This window comes from Dromiciops gliroides, chromosome 5 (genome assembly GCF_019393635.1).
Source record: "Dromiciops gliroides isolate mDroGli1 chromosome 5, mDroGli1.pri, whole genome shotgun sequence".
NCBI classification, from domain to species: domain Eukaryota; kingdom Metazoa; phylum Chordata; class Mammalia; order Microbiotheria; family Microbiotheriidae; genus Dromiciops; species Dromiciops gliroides.
In genome coordinates, this window is record NC_057865.1 from 42,028,231 (window position 1) to 42,051,202 (window position 22,972).

Consider the following 22,972-nt stretch of genomic DNA (forward strand, 5'->3'; position numbering starts at 1 on the left):
TTGGGGTTAAGTGACTTTCCCGGGGTCACACAGCTAGTAAGTGTTAAGTGTCTGAGGTCGGATTTGAACTCAGGTCCTCCTGGATCCAGGGCTGGTGCTCTATCCACTATGCCACCTAGCTGCCCCAGAAGGTACTTTTGATGTATGAAATTCTAAGGTTACAGGAAGGCTTCAGAGGAAGAGATGAGGTATAACAAAGAAGTACAACCTGGAGAGGTCTTCCCGACTCCAGGTCTGCTGTCCTAGCCTCCTCACCTATCTTCCTTCTGAGTAGGTGTTTAATAAATGTTGAATGAAGGAGTGTTTGACTTTTGGCTATTAGAAGGAGGCTATTTCCAAAACTAAAAGGATCATTTTCTCAATTGAGGGATAGATCCGTCATGGTCAGCCTCGTGTTTAAATGCTTCTTCCTGTTTGTTGGTAACACTTCTCACTGGATGGATTACTCTTTGACAGAAGTCCTTCATCCCCAGATAGCCGGTGATGATGCTTCGGGATTCTGCAAAGCAGTCAGCTCTAGTGCCTGGCACTGACTAGAAAATTGATCCCAACTGAAAATGACCGACACTAGAAACAAGAAATGGCCCAGCCCCTCCTTCCTCCCATGAGCTTCTCTTTGGCTCTCCCCATTTATAACCAGGGCTGTATAAGTAGGAGGTGTATTATTATGCTCAAGGAAACACTGGCAACAGGGCAGGGGTGGGAGAGGTACACATGCAAATGCCACAGACCAGATATTGGGGGTTTTTTGTTTGTTTTGTTTTTTGTTTGTTTTTGCAAGACAATGAGGGGTTAAGTGACTTGCCCAGGGTCACACAGCTAGTAAGTGTCAAGTGTCTGAGGCCAAATTTGAACTCAGGTCCTCCTGAATCCAGGGCCAGTGCTTTATCCACTGCACCACCTAGCTGTCCCCACCCCCACCCCCACAGGCCAGATATTGTAAAGAAATGACTGTGTTTAGCTCACAGGTAGGAACTTTGATGATTTTCCTCTCACCACCCACTCAGCCATTGGGGCTTCCATCTGTTAACCACATTGATGAGATCCTTCATTGTTGATGAGGAGGAAATCCAAATGAGTCATCTTCCAGCCACCCTTATTTTTATAGAACCTTTTAGTTTATGATCCTCTTTCCTCACGATACCTTGGCAAGGGGGGTGGCGTTAATATTATTTGCCTCACAGCTATTGCTAAGTCCACAAAGTTAATGATAAAAGAATGAAACAACATTTATTAGGCATTTACTATCAAGCACAGTGTAAAGGGATAGACAGCCACTGATGCCATGGATAGAGTGGACCTGGGATCAGGAAGACCTGAGTTCAAATCTAGCCTCAAACATTTATTAGCTGTGTGACCCTGGGCAAGTCACTTAACTTCTCTCTTGATTTCCCTCTTCTCTGCCTCTTAGACTCCCTTGCCTCCTACAAAGCTTAATCTCAAGCCTGCTTCCTGAATGATGTCTCTCTTTATACCTCTAGATACACTTTGTATATACTTTTATGTCATTTTCCCCAGGAGAGTTAACCTTCTTGAGGTCAGGAATTGTCCTCTGTATCCCAAGAATCTAGCGTAGTGCTTGGTCTGTAGTAGGTGTCTACTAAATGCCTATTAAAAATTGCATTGAACAGAGTTGAAAAATTTAAGTGAGCATTTAATGATTGGTTGTTATTTTCCAAGAAAGGGGATGTTTATAGTGTCTTGACTTGCTCTGACTTTAGATTTGTATTCTTAAGTGACTATGGGGAGTAATGGGGAATACCAACCTGCTCTAGTGATGATATGTGTCTGGAAAGGCATTGTCACACCGAAGCTATCTTTGATGATATTGGTAAAAAGTCATTAACACCCTAGGTTCTTAAAGCTAAAAGATGCTTTAGATATCCAACTCAAGTTCATCAATTTTGGTCTTTCTGAGTGTCCTCATGGTGTGTTTTGTCGGAAGTGATGCTAAGAAAATATCTTGCCTCCCCTAAGACTGAATGGGGGCTTGAGATGAGAAAAGTGTAACTAGCAAAACTAATGAATCCATTTCTTTTTTTAAAAAAATTTATTGGATAAAATATGGCATTGTCTCCAGTGTTCTCACTATCCCTGTGATCCTTTTATAGATGGGCCCTAACTTGTTGATGTCACCTTCATTCTTAGTGACACAATCATAGCAGCCTAAAATTTTGTCAGCTTCGTGGAGTCATCACGCTCCACTGTTGACTCATGGAGATTGGAGTCCACATTTAGTACCACAAGGGTCTTCAAGGCTGAGTCTGGACATGTCTTTTCCATTCTACATAAGTGAACTGCGTTTACCAAACTAAAATGTAAATGTTTCTTTTTACCCTTATTAAATTTCATCTTTTCAAATGCAGCATGTTGGTCCAACCTTTCATGACCCTTTGGGATCCTAATTCTGTAAGTCAACATGTTTGCTATTCCTTTAAATCTCATGACAGGGCAATTAGGTGGCACAGTGGATAAAACACTGGCCCTGGCTGGAGTCAGGAGGACCTGAGTTCAAATCTGACCTCAGACACTTGACACTTACTAACTGTGTGACCCTGGGTATGTCACTTAACCCTCATTGCCCTGCAAACCAAAAGAAAAAACAAAAAGAATCATTGTTGTCAATCTCATGACATCTTCAGATCTGACAGCATGCCTTCATCCAAGTCATTGATAAAAAAAGGGGGGTGATCTTCAAGAGTTAAATTTAAGTGTGTAAGAAATCATTTAAAAAGAAAAATAATAAAAATAATAAAATGCAGTTTTAAAAATAGTCCTCAAGAGAGGTGTGTATATGTATACAGAGAGAAAGAAATAGACAGAAATGGATTTATGTGCACCTGCTCTTCTCACTAAGGTAGTTTGTCATTCCCTCCTGTATGAGTGTGAGTCTGGATATCCCAAGAGTTTACTAACTGTAACTAAGCCCCAAACCAACTTATTCTTCATGATCTCCCCCTAGTGGCCAGTTGCCAACATATCTTCTCATCCAGGCTATCTGAAGAGAATGTGATGGAACCCAGAACAAGATGCAGAAACGTTGAATTGAAGGGTCCATAGAAATAGTTGTGAGACCCAGAGAAAAATTAAATAATTGAGTAAGAGGTGAGACTTGAAGCTGGGACATGGATTTTCTCAAATAGGACAGTGCCCCCAAATGCCCCAGCGTGGTAGCACAAATATTGCCTCCTCCTCCTCCTCCTCCTCCTCCTCCTCCTCCTCCTCCTCCTCCTCCTCCTCCTCCTCCTTCTTCTTCTTCTTCTTCTTCTTCTTCTTCTTCTTCTTCTTCTTCTTCTTCTTCTTCTTCTTCTTCTTGGGGGGGGGGTGAGGCAATTAAGGTTAAGTGACTTGCTCCGGGTCACACAGCTAGTAAGTGTTAAGTGTCTGGGGCTGTATTTGAACTCAGGTCCTCCTGACTCCAGGGCTGGTCCACTGCACCACCTAGCTGCCCCTAGATATTACCTTCTAAATCCTTTATGACCTGGCTTCCACTCACCTTTCAAGTAGTATTCATATACTTTATGATCCAGCCAAACTGACTTTCTTGTTGTTCCTTCCACTACCTCCAGTCTCCTTTTGTAGCTTCTCCTCTGGGCTTGCTCCCCCAATTTATACTGCTATTTAGCAGGTTGGGTCCCCACAGGGTTGACTTCTATGTTGGGTTCTAGGGATAAGCCTGCAGATGACTACTTCTAACACTATAGCTCATGAGCCCCCATCAGTATTCGTTCCATTAAAACCATATACTATACTTTAGGGCAGCTAGGGGACACAATGGATAGAGTGCAGGACCTGAAGCAGGAAGACTCATCTTCCTGAGCACAAATCTGGCCTTAGATACTTACTAGCTGTGTGACCCTGGGCAAGTCACTTAACCCTGTTTCTTATCCATAAAATGAGGTGGAAAAAGAAATGGCAAACCACTTCAGTGTCTTTGTGAAGAAAACCCCCGAATGGGGACACAAAGAGTCAGACAGAACTGAAATGACCAAACCACAAAATACTCATTTAGCTCTTGGAAAAGACATACTCAAGTGGCATAACAAGAAAAGCGATTACATGACATTTTCTTTCCCCTCCTCCCTCCAACCAGGAGCGCATCCTTCCAGACTACACATGGAGTCCATGGAGAAAAGGATGGGCACCTGCAGCTTTGACTTTGGTTTCTTCCTCCTACCATCTGCCTTTAATGCTGAGGCCATCCTGCATCATCCCTATGAAGAAGAACCATAGAGGCAAAAGATGGACTATTGCATATGAGAACTGTCAAGTAGGAATGTCTGGTTTGGATGGAGTATTGAGTACATGGGAGAATGTGTTGTGAAATCTGTTGGAACCAGATAAGGGAGGACTTAAATGCTAGACAGTGGAGTCTTCTTTTATCCTAGAAACAATAGGAAGTCATAATGGTTTCAAGAGCATGGTAATGACACAGTTAGACTTCTGTTCTACAAATGCCAATTTTGAAATTCAAAATTTTATAAAAATGAATGTTATGGGGAGACTTCCGGGGCGGAGCCAAGATGGCGAAGGAAAGGCAGCAAGCTCTCGAACTCATGACACGATCGCTCCAAAAAACATCCAAATAACGCCATAGGAAAATGCCTGGAGCAGCAAAGCTCACAGAAGAATGTGCTGAAATCATCTTCCAACTGTGTATTTTAAAATTCTAAATGTGGGTCCTAATCTGTTCCCCCAGTTTGGGGGAAACTGACTAAAATCACTGATAAAACGAGTTTAGGTTTTTAAGGGTTTATTGAAAGATAGAAAGAGAAAGATTGAGAACAGAATTCCAACAGCCTGGCAATCCTATCTTTCCTCAATTTCTCTGTGAAGTCCTCTCCCATCACCATGAAGTCAGGAACAAAAAGAGACAGAGCTCTCTGTGCAGGCTCCCCTTCCTCCTTCCTGTCCCCTCCCAGAAATGGGAGGTTCTTCAAGCTTGTCGATTGACTGGGCCAGAAGTTCAAAGTTTTTTTTAGATTCTGAGAACTATGCTTTCTTAAGTACCCTCAAGTACCAGCCAGATGTGCTTAGAATCTAGTCAGCTAGTAATCTAGTCAAATCAGCCATTAATCCACTCAGGTGGACTCCTGAGTATCTACCAAATTTCATCTATCACATTCCATTATCTTGACACAACCAAGAACGACTTGGAAGGTCAGAAGGAGGGAGCTGCTGTGCTGAGACAGGAGTGGAGCCCAACCCCACAGTCACCCTGACACAGATCCAGTCCCAGGAAGGCCTCACCAGAGAAGGAGACCCCCCCAGAGCCTCTGAATCAGCTGCAGCACCAGTGTCGTCTGGAACTAAGCTCACAGTCTGGTGAATGGGCTGAGCCCTGGGCAAGGGGAAGACTATAGGGTTCTATGCTGGTGCTGAAACAGAACTTGTATTTTTCACCCCTGCTGGGAACCAGGAGGTAGGCTTGAGTAGCAGTGGCCCAGGTGGGGGAGGGGCACAGGCTCATCAGAGCTGACAACCACAACACACAAAGCTGCTTGATTAGCAAGTTGGTCTGGGGTCATCTAGGACCAGGAAACAGGCCAGGCGAGGGAAGAACCTGATTCTCCTTAAATCATACCACCTGGGACTTCTTAAGCTTGGGATACTACAGCTTGGAAACAGTGCCCTACTTTAAGGAGCTAAAAATCTAGTAAAAGAAAGGCAAGATGAGCAGACAGAGAAAGGTGAGGACCATAGAAAGTTTCTTCAGTAACAAGGAAGAACAAGGGGCACCCTCAGAGGAAGATGTCAACATCAGGACCCCTATATCTAAAGCTTCCAAGAAAAATATGAATTGGTCTCAGGCCATAGAGGTGCTCCAAAAGGACTTTGAAGATAAAGTTAGAGAGGTAGAGGAAAAAATGGAAAGAGAAATGAGGGTGATGCAGGAAAGACATGAGAAAAAAGTCAACAGCTTGAAAAGTCAAATGGAAAAGGAGGTACAAAAGCTCTCTGATGAAAATAATTGCCTAAGAATTGAGGATTGAACAAATGGAAGCCAGTGACTTTATGAGAAACCAAGACACAATAAAGCAAATCCAAATGAATAAAAAAAATAGAGGGCAATGTGAAATATCTTCTGGAAAAAACTGCTGACCTGGAAAATAGGTCCAGTCGAGATCATTTGAAAATTATTGGTCTACCTGAAAAACATGATCGAGGAAAGAGCTTAGACATCATCTTCCAAGATATGCTCAGGGAAAATTGCCCTGAAATTCTAGAAGAAGAAGAAGCTAAAATAGAAATTGAAAGAATCCACTGATCACCTCCAGAAAGAGAACCCCAAAGGAAAACTCCTAGGAATATTATAGCCAAATTCCAGAGCTTTCAGGTCAAGGAGAAAATATTGCAAGCTGCCAAAAAGAAAGAATTCAAGTACTGTGGAGCCCCAGTCAGGATAGTACAAGATCTAGCAGCTTCTACATTAAAGGACTGGAGGGCATGGAATATGATATTCCAGAGGGCAAAGGAATTGGGATTACAACCAAGAATCACCTACCCAGCAAAACTCAGCATAATATTTCAGAGGAAAAAAAATAGGACTTTAATGAAAAAGAGGGCTTTCAGGTATTCATGATGAAAAGACCTGAACTGAATGGCAAATTTGACTTTCAAATACAAAACCCTAGAGAACTGTTAAAAAAAAATTGGAGTTGGGGGACATACCTGGGGTCGTACAGTGGGTGACTGTCTTGTGTCTGAGGCTGGGTTTTGGCTGGGATCCCCCTGGGTCCAGGGGTGATGCTTTGTCCACTGTGTCACCCAGCTGCCCCATGATGACATCTTTAGGGTTAAATTGAGGGGTAAGGGGAATGCACTGGGGGAGGGGGAAGGGCAGAGGTGAAAACCTACCTGAAAGAAAAAGGAAAAGGCTTATGGAGTTGGGGAAGAGATGGGAGAGGAGCAGGGCAGTGTTAAGGACTAAAATTCTAGCTAGTCTGTCTAAAATATCTAATGAGTGGTCGCCAATAAATTATAAGCTTTAGCAAGAGTTAGACTTTTAAGCATTTATTAAGGAGAATAAGAATTTGGTAAAGAGAGAGAAAAAGGCCTAGATTCCTATCTATTAAAGGGAGAGCACATTTCTAGCTCCCTTCTCCACCAGAGTCCAGAGGAAAGAGCGTGAGACTGAGCGCGCCAGTCTCTTCCTTCCTCCTCCCACTCATGCCAAAGAAAAGACTCCTGGTCTTGCCCTCAAAGACCTTCCCTTCATGGGCGGAACTCTTCTACAGTAAGTCTCCAGCTGGTGGCATCATTCCAATCGTTACAGCAGTAAATGAATTTTACACTCATCAGAAAAGAATCAAAGACCTTAAACTCATCAGAGTTGCCTCTAGGAGGGACTAATAGACACACCCAAATGGGTGGAGTAATCTATTTAATCTGGGCAGTAAATGAGCCTAACACTTACCAGAATAGGCTCAAAGAATTCAATCTCATTAGAATTGGCTCAAGGAGGGAATAATGTACACACCCAACTGGGTGGAGTAATCTCTTTAATCTGGGCAGTAAATGAGCCTAACACTCATCAGAATTGGCTCAAAGACCTCAATCTCATTAGAATTGACTCAAAAAGGAAATAATGTACACACCCAACTGGGTGGAGTAATCTCTCTAAACCTGCAGGAAAGTGGGAGGGGAAGGGGATAAAGAGAGAGGGGCAGAGGGGCAGCTAGGTTGTGCAGTGGATAAAGCACTGGTCCTGGATTCAGGAGGACCTGAGTTCAAATCTGGCCTCAGAACACAAAAAAATAAACAAAATACAAAACACAAAAAAACTGCTTATATTTTACTCAATTTCAAACTTTATTACAAACACAAAAAAAACAAACAAAATACAAAACACAAATCTGGCCTCAGACACTTGACACTAGCTGTGTGACCCTGGGCAAGTCACTTAACCCTCAGTGCCCCACACAAAAAAATGCTACAAGAGAGAGGGGCGAAAGAAGGAAGGGCAGAGTGGGGGAGGGGACAAACAGAAGCAAATCCCTTTTGAAGAGTGATAGGATGAAAGAAGATGGATAATAGAATAAATATCATAGGGAAGGGAATAGGATGGAAGGGAAACAGTTAACAATAGTAATCATGAAAAAGAGAAAAGGGGGGAAATTGTACAAAAAATATTTATAGCAACTCTTTGTGGAGGCTAAGTATTGAGAATCAAGGGAATGTCCATCAATTGAGGAATGATGGAAAAAGCTGTGCTATGCTATATGATTGTGGTGAAATTGTCTTGTGCTATAGGAAATGACAAACAGGATGATCCCAGAGAAACCTGGAAAGACTAATGAACATCGATGTATGGTGAAGTGAGCAGAGCTGGGAGGACATTGTGCATAGTGACAACAGTATTGTTCAATGAGCAATTGTGAATGACTTAACTACTCTCAGCAATGCAATGATCCAAGACAATCCCAAGGAACTAATGAGGAAGCTTACTATCCACCCCCATAGAAAGAACTGATAAAAAGAACACTTGTGGATTGTACATATATAACCTGGTTGCGATCTTGTGGAGGGGGAAGGAAAGGGAGGGAGGGCGAAAAATTTGGAACTCTAAATCTTATGAAAATGAATGTTGAAAACTACCCTTACATGTAACTGGAAAAAATAAAATAAAATACCACTGCGAGTTTTATATCCCAAAGACATCCCCATCAAAAAAAAATGAATGTTGAAAATTATCTTTACATGTAATTGAAAAAAAAATTCCATCTTAAAAAAAGAATACCAATTTACCATTTGTATGGGAGAGTGGTTGGAGAGACTGGATGCAGGGGGATCTATTAGGAGGCTATTAGGAAAGTCCAAATGAAAGGCATTGAAGGCCTGAGCTAGGGTGGTGACTGTCAGTGGTGAATGGAAGGAAGGAGGATGAATGTAAGGGATGCTCTGGAGATGGGAAATCAGTCAATTGATTTGGATATGGGGTGGTGAGAAAGAAGTTGTAAACCTGGGTGACTAAAAAGGTGATGCCCTCAATAGAAATGGGGAAATGGAGGGCATTTAGGTGGCACAGTGGATAAAGCACTGGCCCTGGATTCAGGAGGACCTGAGTTCAAATCCAGACTCAGACACTTGGCACTTACTAGCTGTGTGACGCTGGGCAAGTCACTTAACCCTCATTGCCCTGCAAAAAAAAAAAAAAAAGAAAGGAAGAAAAAGAAAAAGAAGAAAGAAATGGGGAAATGATCATGGTAAATATTGTATAATCCAGAGAAATGGGCAAGGGGAGGTGAGGTGCTGGGAAGAATGGTCTTTCACTGTATTTTAGAGTATGAAGGTGGAGCATGGGCATGCCCCAAACTATATGTCCTATTATGTCTTGAGGATCTACAGCATCATCATAAATAGAAACATCTGATTCTGGAGTCAGAAGACCTGGGTTTAAATTATACCCCTGCCACTAATTGCCTGAGTGACCTTGAGGTCACTTCCTTCTCTGTGCCTCAGTTTCCTCATTTGTAAAATGAGGGGTTTGGACTGGAGGGCCTCTGATCCCTCCCAGCTCTAGATCTACACGCCTGCTGGAAAGTATTCTGGCAATCCCACATTTAATGTCACTGGAGCTGATAGTAGATGTATAGACCAAACACCATATAGTGTATGAAAGATGAAGCAAGTGGATGAAGCCTTTGTAAGGCTCTGGAATGAACAATCCATATTCCACATCCACCCCTGGATGCATTCCACCCTGGTTTCCACCTCCCAGAATCCCTAGTTTTCTGCAAAGTTCAGCTTCATGGGCCCCTTCCTACAGGAGGCTTCTCTTGTGTGTGTGTGTCTGTGCGTGTGTCAGTCTGTGTCTGTGTGTGTGTCTCTGTCTGTGTCTGTGTGTCTGTCTGTGTCTGTATGTGTGTGTCTGACTCTGTGTGTGTGTCTGTGCCTCTCTGTCTCTGTGTGCATGTCTGTGTGTATATCTGTGTCTGTGTCTGTGTTTGTGTCTGTGTCTGTGTGAATTCTTTTTCAGTTGACAAGCATTTACTTCTTCTTCCTTCTACCTTCTCCCCACCACTGAAAAAAAGAAAGAAAAACAAAATACTCGTAGTAAACATACGTAGTTGGGCAAAACCAGTCACCCCATTGGCAAAGTCAGAGAACGTACGTTTGATTCTGCATTTGGAGTCTGTCTATTGGGAGTCTACATGAAGCCTTTCTGATGTCCCCTTCCTGCCCACTCACCTATGGCCTCCCTATGCTGGAATTACCATATATTTGCATATGCAAATGTACAGATATGTAATTATACAAGATCCTTGAAGGGAAGGGTTGCTCCATTTTTGTCTTTGTATCTCTAATGCCTGACAGATAGTCTCTGACTTAGTATGTGCTTTGTTTCAGTCCTGTCTGACTCTACATGACCCCATTTGGGGTTTTCTTGGCAGAGATACTGCAGTGGTTTTGCCATTTCCTTCTTTGGCTCATTTGACAGAGGAGGAACTGAGGCAAATAGGGTGAAGTGACTTGCTCAGAGTCACACAGCTAGGAAGTGTCTGTGGCTAGATTTGAACATACAGAGATGAATTACTGACTCCAGATGCAGTGCTCTGTCCACTGTGCCACCTAACTGCCCAGGCACTTAATACAATGCCAGCTGATTCTAAGGGCATCTAGATGGTAAAGTGGATAGAGGGCTGAGCCTGGAATTAGGATGACTCATCTTCCCAAGTTCAAACCCCAGCCTCAGATACTTACTAGCCGCATGACCCTGGGCAAGTCACTTAACTCTGCCTCAGTTTCCTCATCTGGAAAATGAGCTGGAGAAGGAAATGGCAGACCACTCCAGTATCTTTGCCAAGAAGACCCCAAAAAGGGGTCACAAAGAGTCAAAGAGGTGGACACCACTGAACGACAAATTGATTAATGGTACATCAAAAGGACCAGATGAATTAATCCTTAAAAACTCCTGGAGATTTCATATCTATTACTGGATCAATCCTGACCTAAGACATAATTCAAATGACTTACCATTTACTGTCCCCTATGATCCAAGGTTATTGTAATTAGGGTAATCTGGGTTAGATTAGATTAGATAATGCATTTATTAAGTTTGGAGCCCAGTGTACTAGGCACTAGGCATACACAGGTAAGCAAAAAAAAAAAAAAAGGATTCCTGATATGTTCTCCATACCTCAGAACTATATACAGTATAGTTGGAGAAAAGGCAATAAATGCCTCACCTTCCCTTATCTCTGCTAGGAACCAGGGAATCCAGATAAACTTGGCTTTTACAGACAAAAATCTATTTGTTTATCCTTTCTGAGGCTGAGGGCAGATGGGTCAAAGAGAATATTCAAAGTGGCTTATCCTCAACTTTGTTAGCCCAAATGAACTGTGGGGAAGGCTTTGTTCTCGTTTCCCCTTCAGGAATCTTGTCTTCTGAACAAGCTGCTCTCCCTAGGAGCACAGTACAGTACAGAGGAAGGAATCAGGGCATCTGTCTCCTCCTAACTCTGCCACTGCCACCACCTACTTGGCACTTCCCAATTTTCTTCAAGTCCCAACTAAAATCCCAGCCTTTCTCATTCCTTTCTAGTACCTTGTTTCTACTGAGTATTTCCTGTTTATCCTGCACATAGCTCATTTGTACTTCTTTGCTTTCATATTGTCCTTTCCCCCTTAGATTGTAAACTCCTGGAAAGCAGGTACTATCTTTTGCCTCTTTTTGTATTCTCATCGTTTAGCACGGTGACTGGTACATAGTAGGTACTTTAAAATGCTTGTTGACTGACTGATTTTGGGTAAGTCACTTCCCTTGCTTGAGCCTCAGGTTCCTGATCTGAAAAATAAAGCAATTGTAAGAAATTATGAATATGAGAATTTTGTTTTCAAGTAGGGAAACATTATGAAGTGAGGAGGGGGCAAAGAAATAAAAACCATAAGGGAATATACTGTTATACTAAGTTTCATTAGAAAAGGATACTTAGGGGGCAGCTCGGTAGTGCGGTCTGACCTCAGACACCTGACACTTACTAGCTGTGTGACCCTGGACAAGTCACTTAATCTAATCTAACCCTCGTTGCCCCACCAAAAAAAGAAAGAAAAGGAAAGAAAGAAAAATAAAGAAAAAGATACTTAAAGGGAAGTGAACCAAGAACAACTGTGATGATCAAGATTGATACCAAGATCTTGGTCCCAGAGAACAGATAATGAAGCACACCTTTCTCTTCTCTTGCCCAAGAGGTGGAGGGAACGCAGGTGCAGAAATGGGTGAATTTGTTGTAGATATTATTAATTGATGATTTAGTCAACATTTATTAAGTGCCTACTATGTGCTTGGCACTATATATTCCTTCATGCTATTAGTTTTTTTTTTCTATATTTGTATTTGTTATAAGAGAGGGTTCAATGCTGAATGGGAGAGGGAATCTGGAAATGCCTCTGATATAAAAACACAAGATATCAGGGGGAAAAAATGTCTAAAGTTCAAGAGTTGGACAGAACAATCTCTAGTCCCTTTTCCCTGGCAATGCTGACAACATGTGCCATTCTTCATTATTGCCAATTGCCCTTTTTTTTTTTTTTGCGGGGCAATGGGAGTTAAGTGACTTGCCCAAGGTCACACAGCTAGTAAGTGTCAAGTGTCTGAGGCCGGATTTGAACTCAGGAACTCTTGAATCCAGGGCCAATGCTTTATCCACTTCACCACCTAGCTGCCCCCCTGCCAATTGCCTTTTATTGCCTCCACACTCCAAGCTGCCTTCTCCCACTGGAATGGTCCTGCCTACCTCCTTTTTAAAAAATCCTTCCCATCATTTAAGACTTAGCTTAAAGGCTAAGTTCAGCACTTGACAGATAGTAGGCACTTAATTTTTGCTGACTGGCTCATTGATGTGACCCTCCTCTGTACTCCTGTAGATGTGCTATCTGGGTCACTTATATAAGACATCTTCAACCTTCCGTGATCTGTGATTGTATGGATATCCTGTTCCTTTTTTATTAGTTTAGATTTTCATGCCAAGATTATACTCTCCTTGAGGGCAGAGCCCATACTTTACATAAATGCCCTTGAATTATTCATCATTTCACCCAAAGCAAGCTAGAGTCATGTTTGCTGAATGAATGAATAAACTATGTGAATGAAGAGAGAATTTGGTTGGTTACTAATATGGGGAAGCTGGGCCGCATTGTTTCCCAAGTCAACCTGACAAATATCAACCCCTCCAACCAGCAGGGATGAGCGGCTTACCGAGTGACCTTGTTTTACCCTGACTATATACATTAGTGCACACTGGTTGTGCCTTTTAAGGAAATCCTTGTATGAGGGGGGTTTTCCCTCTGTTTTTGTTTTGTTTTGTTTTTGTTTTTGGTGAGACAATTGGGGTTAAGTGACTTGCCCAGGGTCACACAGCTAGTAAGTGTGTAAAGTGCCTGAGGTCGGATTTGAACTCAGGTCCTCCTGAATCCAAGGCCAGTGCTCTATCCACTGTACCACCTAGCTGCCCCTCCCTCTGTTTTTAATTTGGAGGAAGGTAATAGAGTAGGGGTGGGGGAAGAGGGTAGCAATTTCAATGCTCCCCTACTTCCCCCATAAAAGGAGAAAAAAAAAAGTCAGGCCATTGAAACATTTTTTAAAAGTGCTCAGAGGAACACAGAAGGAAGTTCAGAAGGAGTATAAACAAGGACAGTTTCGAAAATAATAGACTGGGGGCCAACTAGGTGGCACAGTGAATAAAGCACCAGCCCCAGATTCAGGAGGACCTGAGTTCAAATCCGGTCTCAGACACTTGACACTTACTAGCTGTGTGACCCTGGGCAAGTCACTTAACCCTCATTGCCCCGCCCCCCCCAAAAGTAATAGACTGAATTTAATTTATTTAATTTTAATTAAATTAATTTTAAAGCAAGTAATATGGTACATGGTTTTTTATAAATTCTCTTTTTTGTGTTCTACTCTGCATATGAACCTTTTCATTTTTATAGGTGTTGTTAAGTTAGAATTTCGAGAAAAGGTAAAAAAAAAAAAAACCCCACAACCTTTATGTGAAAACCTGAGTTTATAAACCAGGAGGTAAGAATTCATAGTACAAAAACCTTTCTCCAGCAGCAGCTGCCTGGACCCACTTCAATGTTTACTTCTAGACCACTAGAAGCATCACATGTTTAAGCTGTAAGGGGCCTTGAATGTCATACTAATCCCTTCTTTGGAAACACGAGAACGTGGTGTGGTAGAAGGAATACTAGCTAACCTTGGAGACAGAGGATGTAGGTTTTAATTTTTCGTTTTCCTACTTGGTAATAAGGGGGTAACTGACTCACTTTTAGAGCGTGTCCCAAACATTTTAGTGCAGATTTCAGCTTTGGATAGCACTTTATAATCTGCAAAGAAGGCCGCTAGGTGGCCAGAATTTAGAAGACTCATCTTCCTGAGTTCAAATATGACCCCAGACACTTCCTGAGCAAGTCACTTAACCCTATTGGCCTCAGTTCCCTCATCTGTAAAATGAGCAGGAGAAGGAAATGGCAAACCTCTCCAGTATCTTTGCCAAAGAGTTGGACACAACTGAACGACAACAATCTCCAAAGATTTGAACGTTGCGTTATTTCATGTGAATTCGGAGGCCCATAGGACAAGTATGATTGCTCCCATTTTGCCGATGTGAAAACTGAGGCTCAGAAGGGTTAAAATAAGTCACATAGCTACTAAATGTCAGACTGGACCCAGGTCTTCATGACACAAGATCCAACACTCTAGTTTTGGGGTCCTTGGGCAAGTGACTTCTCGTTGGACCTCAGTTTCTTCATTCGTAAAATAAGAGGTTTGGACAATATAATCTCTAAGTTTCGTTTCAAGTTGAGATCCTGTGGTGAAGCTCCATCCCTAGAGAGATGAAGGACTAGAGATGAAGCTAGTTAGTGGGAGCTGAGTGGTGCAGTGAGTAGTAGCAGGCTTCCGCCAGTCTCAGATGACCATGGATCAGCACCTTGAAGAGCCACAGGCCACAGTGTGGCTGTGCAGTCCGATATGGGAGCCGCAGCTCCTGCCGCAACGAAGACATCGGAAAACTGCGCTCGCTGTTGCCCGTCGGTTCCTGCGTCTCATTCGTTTTTCTTCCTCCAGAGCTTGGAGGCCCATCTCAGCTGTGCGCAAGTTGCACGCAAGCTGCTCCTGAGTACAGTGGGTAGAGCGCTAGAATGAAAATCAAAAAGACCTGAGTTCAAGTCATGCCTAAGACATTTAGCTAACCTTGGGCAAAGTGACTTGAATGTCTTAGCTTCAGTTTCTTCATCTGTAAAATGGACAATAATCAATTATGGTACCTGACTCACAGGATTGTCCTGAGGATCAAGTGCCTTTAAAAGGCTTAAGCCTGGGGGCAGCTAGGTGGCCCAGTGGATAGAGCATCGGCCCTGGATTCAGAAGGACCTGAGTTCAAATTTGGCCTCAGACACTTGACACTTACTAGTTGTGTGACCCTGGGCAAGTCACTTAACCCTCATTGCCTCACAAAAAAAAAAAGGCTTAAGCCTCTTAAAAAGCTATTATTATTATTATTATTATTACTGACCAAACAGGGTTTCTGTTAAGGGACGCACTTTGAAAACTTTAAAAGTTGCTGGCAGGAGGGGCAGCTAGGTGGCACAGTGGATAGAGCACCAGCTTTGGAGTCAGGAGGACCTGAGTTCAAATCCAGCTTCAAACACTTAACACTTACTAGCCGTGTGACCCTGAGCAAGTCACTTAACCCCAATTGCCTCACCAAAAAAAAAGTCACTGGCAGGATTTGCTGTGTTGGCAGAGACCTGTAACTTGTCTGCAGTCAATAGCACCCTTCCATCTTCACACATCGGAGCAACCATGAGGGAGTGTATTTCAATCCATGTCAGCCAGGCTGGAGTGCAGATAGGCAATGCCTGCTGGGAATTATATTGCTTAGAGCATGGCATCCAACCCAATGGTACCATATCCAGTGACAGGACCTTGGGGGTGGTGACGACTCCTCCAATACCTTCTTCATTGAGACAGGAGCTGGCAAACACGTCCCCAGAGCTGTCTTTGTGGACCTGGAGCCAGCTGTCATAGATGAGATTCAGACGAGCATCTATAAACAGCTATTCCATCCTGAGCAGCTGATCTCTAAAAAGGAGGATGCTGATAATAATTATGCTCAGGGCCATTATACTGTTGGGAAGGAAATCATTGATCTTGTATTGGAGCACATCCAAGAACTGTCAGACCAATGCACAGGGCTGCAGGGATTCCTGATACTTCACAGCTTTGGGGGCAGCACAGGTTCAAGCTTCACCTCTCTGCTCTGTTGACTATGGCAAGAAGTCCAGGCTAGAGTTTGCCATCTACCCAGCCCCCACAGGTGTCCACAGCTGTAGTGGAGCCCTATAACTCCATCCTAACCACTCCTATCACACTGGAGCACTCTGACTGTGCCTTCATGGTGGACAATGAAGCGATCTATGACATCTGCCAACGGAACCTGGACATTGAGCGCCCTACGGACACCAACCTCAACCGGCTCATTGGCCAGATTGTTTCCTCCATCACTGCCTCCCTGCGCTTTGATGGTGCTCTCAATGTAGACCTCACAGAGTTCCAGACCTGGTGCCTTATCCCCAAATCCACTTCCCCCTTGTCACCTAACTCGCCCATTGTCTCTGCTGAAAAGGCCTATCACGAGCAGCTCTCTGTAGCAGAGATCTCCAACGCCTGCTTCGACCCTTCTAACCAGATGGTAAAGTGTGACCCTTGTCATGACAAGTACGTGGTCTGCTGCATGCTGTATCAAGGTGATGTGGTACCCAAGGATGTCAATGACGCCATCGCCACAATCAAGACCAAGAGAACCATTAAGTTTGTAGACTGGTGTCCCACTGGCTTCAAGGTTGGTATCCATTACCAGCCCCCAAAGGTGCCCCGTGGAGACCTGGCTAAAGTACAGTGGGAAGTTTGCATGCTCAGCAACACAACAGCCATTGCTGAGGCCTGGGCCCATCTGGATAATAAGTTTGACCTCATGTATGCCAAGCAGTCATTTGTGCACTGGTATGTAGGTGAAGGCATGTCAGAAGGAGAGTTCTCGGAGGCTCGGTAAGAATTGGCTGCCCTGGAGAAGGATTATGAGGAAGTAGGCACAGACTCTATTGAGGGCGAAGATGAAAGCAAGGAATTCTAGAAGGCATCTAGCAACCGAGCTCATCTGGCCTGTCATCAATCTTTTGTATCTTTCTCTCTTCCTGTCACCCCAACATAAAGCCTTTTTTTACTTGCAAAAAAAAAATAAGTCGCTGGAACAGTATCAACGACATTGTGTGTTGATCAGCTGTGATAGACTCGACTCTTCTCAGCAATACAATGGTCCAAGATCGTTCCAAAGGATTCAATGGTGGAAAATGCTCTCCAAATCCAGAAAAAAAGAACTGTGGAATCTAGATGCAGATTGAACCAGACTGTTTCAATTTTTGTTGTTGTTTTTTCTTTTTTGATTCTTCTTTCACAGCATGACTAATGCAGAAATATGTTTATTGTGATTGTACATATATAACCTATATCAGATTGCTTGCTGTCTTGGGGAGGGGGAGGGAAGGGAGAGAGGGAGGGAGAAAAATTTGAAACTCAAAATCTTATAAAAACAAATGTTGAAAACTATCTCTACATGTAACTGGAAAATAATAAAGTATTTTTATGGGGAAAAAAAACGTTGCTGGAAGAAGTACTGGACTTGTCTTCAAAGGGTGTCCTTTTCCTTCAGGACTTCAGTTTCCTCATCTCGAAAATGGGTGTAATAAGACTTGGGCTATTTCCACTCTAAAAAGGGCAGTTGGGTAGAAGAGACATGCCTCACAGAAAGTCCTTTCCATACCATGAAATGCCATAGAAATTTAAGCCCTAAAAAGGGGGGGGGGGCACAGCTGCCTCCAGGCCTGCCTTCTCATGGCCCCCATGTTGAAAGAGGATGAACTTCCCAAATCTTCATTTCTAACTGTCTGCAGTGCTTTCGGTCCCCAGTTAACCAGGCCAATAAACAACCCAAACTCCAAGTGTCCCTGGAAATTTTTTTTCTAGGACAAAGTTGAGGGGAGGGGGAGGGAAACTAGCCCTTTCATCCAAGTGTCCCTTTTATAGCATTGGTGGACCAGCTTGGGTGGGGTGTGGGTCTATAATCTATTTACTAGCATTCCTACTGCAGTGCGTTCCCGTTAATAAGATTAGTAATTAAAATGCTTGATAACAATTGGCAAGTGTGTTTTCCTCTTCGTGTAGTGGGTTGGGCTGGCTTCAGCCTCAGGCTGGGCTGGAAGAGCACCTGAGACAACAACGAAGGCACTCGGGCTCCCGGGAACACAGGCACCCGCCAGCACTCGTCCTAGGAAGCCTTGGCAGCCCGTATCGAGCGCGCAAGAAGCCAGTGCTAAGCGTGCAGGGAGCCGCGATGGTGAAAATGGAGAAAGCCCGGCCTTTGTGGGACAACCCCTTACAGTTCGTGTTCGCCTGCATTTCCTATGCCGTGGGACTAGGGAACGTCTGGAGGTTTCCCTACTTATGTCAAATGTATGGAGGGGGTAAGTGAGATTTTCGCTTCTCCGTGCCGTGTTGGAAGATTGCAGGCATGTTCATGCTACTGTCTTTTATATGCATTTGTCGGGTTGGTTTGTCGGGGTTTTTTTCTTTTTCTTTTCCTTTTTCTTTTCCTTTTTCTTTCCCTTTTTCTTTTTTAAGCCCAGAAGTACAGGTGTCCACCCTCCATCTCCCTTCCTCTCCCTCCCCTCGCGTCCTTTAACTTCCCTGAATAAACTTAGAACAAATCACCGCTCACAAATCTTCCCATACTTTTCAGCTAAGCTGTTAACAAGAGAAGGGAAAAAAGGAATCTTAACAAGGTTCTCCTTATCCAACTAACACTTTCCCTCGCCTCCCCCTGGGAGATCCAAGTTACTGCCATTCTTAGAGCCTGGGCTGCTGGAGTTAGGACTTGGGGATATAGATCGCTTAACTGAGCAGATTCAGGCGGGCCGATCTTTACGTTACAGTGACCAATAGAAATATTGGATAAACCCTTACGATTTCAGGGGTATAGTCTTGGCTGCTACGTTGCCTTCCCTACTTTGAAACTTGGCCCCCCGCCTCCAGGACCCTGGCCAGCGGGCACTAGAGCCTCCTGCCGGCCTTTGGAAAAGAAAGTAACTTGCTTTGGTCTTAATCCAATTTTTAAAAAAATCAGTAAAGAGCTTAGGAGTTTGGTGGGCCTATAATACAAACTAGTCTTAAACCACAACATTTTCCAAAATTAAGGCATGGAATCCAAACCCCAAGTCTACGCCTTTATATTTGAAAAGCACAGATAATCGCAGATTTCTAGGAGGTTGAATGGTACAATGGAAAGGATGCTGGATTTGAAATCAGAGGATATGGGTTCAAACTGTGCCTCTGACACTTACCATCTGTGTGACCTTGGGCAAGTCATAAATGTCCCTAAGCCTCAGTTTCATTTTGGTGAGGCAATTGGGGTTGTGACGGGTCCAGGGTCACACAGCTAGTAAGTGTCAAGTGTCTGAGGCCAGATTTGAACTGATCAGGGATTCTTAATCTGGGGTCCATAGAATCTTAGTTTCAAGGCATCTGTGGATTTGAAATTTGGGGGGGGGGGATGACATCTTTGTTTTCATTCCCTTTGGTTTCCTATGTATGTTACTTTATGGATTTACAATATTCCAAAAGGTTCATAGACCTCTTTAAATCAGAAACTCTAAGGGTCTTTCTCTTCCTCCCCTCCCTTTTATCTATATATTTTTAACCAGGTAAAAGAGGTCTTTCTTTTGTTGTGGTAGTGGTTTTCTCTTCCTTTGATTTTTAAAAAAATAATAAATGGGGCAGCTAGGTGGCCCAGTGGATAGAGCACTGGCCCTGGAGTCAGGAGGACCTGAGTTCAAATCCGGCCTCAGACACTTAACACTTACTAGCTGTGTGACCCTGGGCAAGTCACTTAACCCCAGTTGCCTCACTAAAAAAATAAATGAATAAATGAACATTTTTATTTAAAGTTTTGAGTTCCAAATTTTATCCCTCCTTCCCTCCCTCCCCTCCCTCCTCCCGGAGGCAGTAAACAATCAGATATAGGTTATACATGTGCAATTATGTATAAGAAAACTTGAATAAAGGAAAAAATGAAAGAAAGTGAAAAATAGCATGCTTCAGTCTGTATTCAATTGATATCAGTTCTTTCTTTGGAAGTGGATAGTATGTTTCATTATTAGTCCTTTGGGATTGTCTTGAATCATTGTATTGCTGAGAATAGTTAAGTCATTCACAGTTCTTCATCAAACAATATTGCTGTCACTGCGCACAACATTTTCCTGGTTCTGTTCACTTCACTATCCATCAGTTCACACAGACCTTTCTGAAATCATTGTTTGTCATTTCTTGCAGCACAATAATATTCCATTACAATCATATACCACAACTTGTTTAGTCATTCCCCAATTGATGGGCATTCCTTTGATTTCCAGTTCTTAGCCAGCACAAAAAGAGCTGCTATAAATATTTTTGTACAAATAGGTCTTTTTCTCTTTTGGGGGGGACGTCTTTGGGATATAAACCTAGCAGTGGTATTGCTGGATCAAAGGGTATGCTCAGTTGTATAGCCCTTTGGGCATAGTTCCAAATTGTTCTCCAGAATGATTGGATCCATTCTGGACTCAACCAACAGTGGACTAGCGTCCCAGTTTTCTCACATCCCCTCCAACATCCAACATTTTCAAAAGACTCCTTTCTTTGCCTCCCTTCTTGCCCAGCCTTAATCACTGAATGGACTTTGCCTCAGGCAAACTGAGACCTGTGAAAGGCCTTCATTTAAAATGCCACGGTCTCACACTGCACCCAGGACCGTCTTCAGTCAACCTGATTAATCTATCTTGCCACTGGACCCAGATGGCTACGGAGGAAAGAGTGAGACTTTGCACAGCCCACCCTCACTTAAATCCAATTCATTGCAAGTCATGACATCTGTCATGGTCCTCCTGGAGAACGAAAGGCAAACAACAACAGGCTTCACCAGGCTGCCAATAGTGTCCATGAGACAAACAAGACTAGATGAGCTCTGAGGTCCCTTCTAGTCTAACTCTATGATTCTGTGATTTCCTGTCATGCTGTGAAGTAAATCTAGATTCCCATAGCCCCAGCAACATAATAAAAGGTTTTAGGATCAAATCTCAAATCAGATTACCCCCTCCCTTCTTAGTCTTACTCCCCATCTCACCACCATGGTTAAACATTCACACAATGCAGTTAGTGAAACCAAAAGGATGTGACCAACTAAATGCTGTTAGCTGCTGCATCTGTGGGTGAATGGGTCCAGGGAGATATGTCCCTATTTGTCCATCTTTGTGAGGCAGTGAAGTAAAATTCTGAATAAGAATGAAATGCTACCAAGGAAACTTCAAGACCCTCCCTGGGAAAGCATCTAAAATGTACACTTATGTGTAAACCTATGGTTTTCACTTCCTGTAAAGTAGCTCACTATTGATTTGCAGGTGAAGGTAATCTGAGCTTATGGAAATAGTCCAAGGATCAACCTCTTCAGGTTGTGGGTTTTTTTTTTTTTTAGTGAAAGGAGATTACCTGACCTTTGTGCAAGCAATTGATTCTTGCAAAGCTATTTGGAGAGAAATCAATACAGCACAGATGAATTGTATCATTAGATAGGAAATTAGGAAACCTAGGTGTGAATCCTGATGCATGTGCTGTGTGACCTTGGGCTAGTCACATCATCTCTCTGAATCTTTTTAAAAACCCATCTATATCTAGAGCACCGACCCTGGAGTCAGGAGTACCTGAGTTCAAATCCGGTCTCAGACACTTAACACTTACTAGCTGTGTGACCCTGGGCAAGTCACTTAACCCCAATTGCCTCATTAAAAAAAAAAAGACCATACAAAACCCCATCTATAGAATGAAGGGAGTGCACCGATTTATCTCTAAAATTCCTTCCAGTTCAGATATTCTTCAGTGTTGTGGGGGTGGGGAGGGGGGTGGGCAGGAGAGGAAGATGTAGGGAAGTAGGGCTGTTCTTCAGAACAAAGTCTGAGGCTCTGTCATCCAGTGCTTGCTAAAGTGATCACTTTTTATCATGAAGAGTTGTTGGCTGTTCAAGCACCACCTCCTCCAGGAAGACTTCTTGCATCCTTCCGGCACCTGCCCCACCTCAGTCATGACCCATTCCTCTGCAGTCTCACATCCCTATCTGCTTGACTTCTTTATACCTGTGGCATTCTAACTTTTATCACCTGCATCTGTTTGTCTGAATTCATCTGTCTCTCCATCACCAAGCATAATGCACCGCATATAGTAGGTGCTTTAATCAATGTTTGATGGATTTGAATTTGCTGGCTTCACTGTAAGATCTAAAGTTGTTGCCAGGTTTACATGGAAGCATCAGCCCAGTCATAAATGCTCCTAATCCCCCCCCCCAATGTAAATTCCTTCCATTTCCTATTTTTAATTAAATGAATGTAACAATAGTTGCAGTACATATGGTCCAGTGAAAAGAGTGGTTCTGGAGTCAGAGGACCTGGATTGAAATACTGCCTGTAATGCTGTTATGACTTTGGATTGTTTTACTTGCTTGGGCCTCAGTTCCCTCATCTGTAAAATGAGAAGGCTGGACTAAATGACCTCTGGGGTCTCTTGTAGTCATGGATCTATGGCTCTATGAGACTTAACCTTTCCCCAAATGAGGGGGGAAAAACCTTTGCAAAACTTAAAGGACTACATAAATGTGAGTGATCATACTTATTATTCCTGGTCCCACTGACTCATAATTAAATAATATGCAAATCGATTATTTGTGTTGAGAGGTAGCCATGAGGCAGAGGGAAGGCTGGACTTGGGGTTGGGAAGAAGACCTGGGGTAATACAATCTTACTTCAGATGCATAGTAGTTGTCTGAGTCTCAGCTTGTCTTTTAACCCCTCTGAGCCTCAGTTTCTTTAAGTGTCAAATAGGGACAATAAT

The 22,972-nt window shown here is 43.1% G+C and overlaps 1 protein-coding gene and 1 pseudogene across 1 annotated transcript in view; both read left to right on the forward strand.

Annotated features, from left to right (window-relative positions):
* Positions 1–15,808: 15,808 nt before the first annotated feature.
* Positions 15,809–17,138, forward strand: LOC122728064 (annotated as a pseudogene).
* Positions 17,139–18,103: 965 nt separating this feature from the next.
* Positions 18,104–22,972, forward strand: part of SLC6A20 (solute carrier family 6 member 20) — a 57,318-nt gene continuing 52,449 nt past the window's right edge. Inside the window, 1 exon segment of the mRNA XM_043966153.1 lies at positions 18,104–18,525. Coding sequence (XP_043822088.1) covers positions 18,396–18,525 — 130 coding nt within the window. The 5' untranslated portion in view covers positions 18,104–18,395.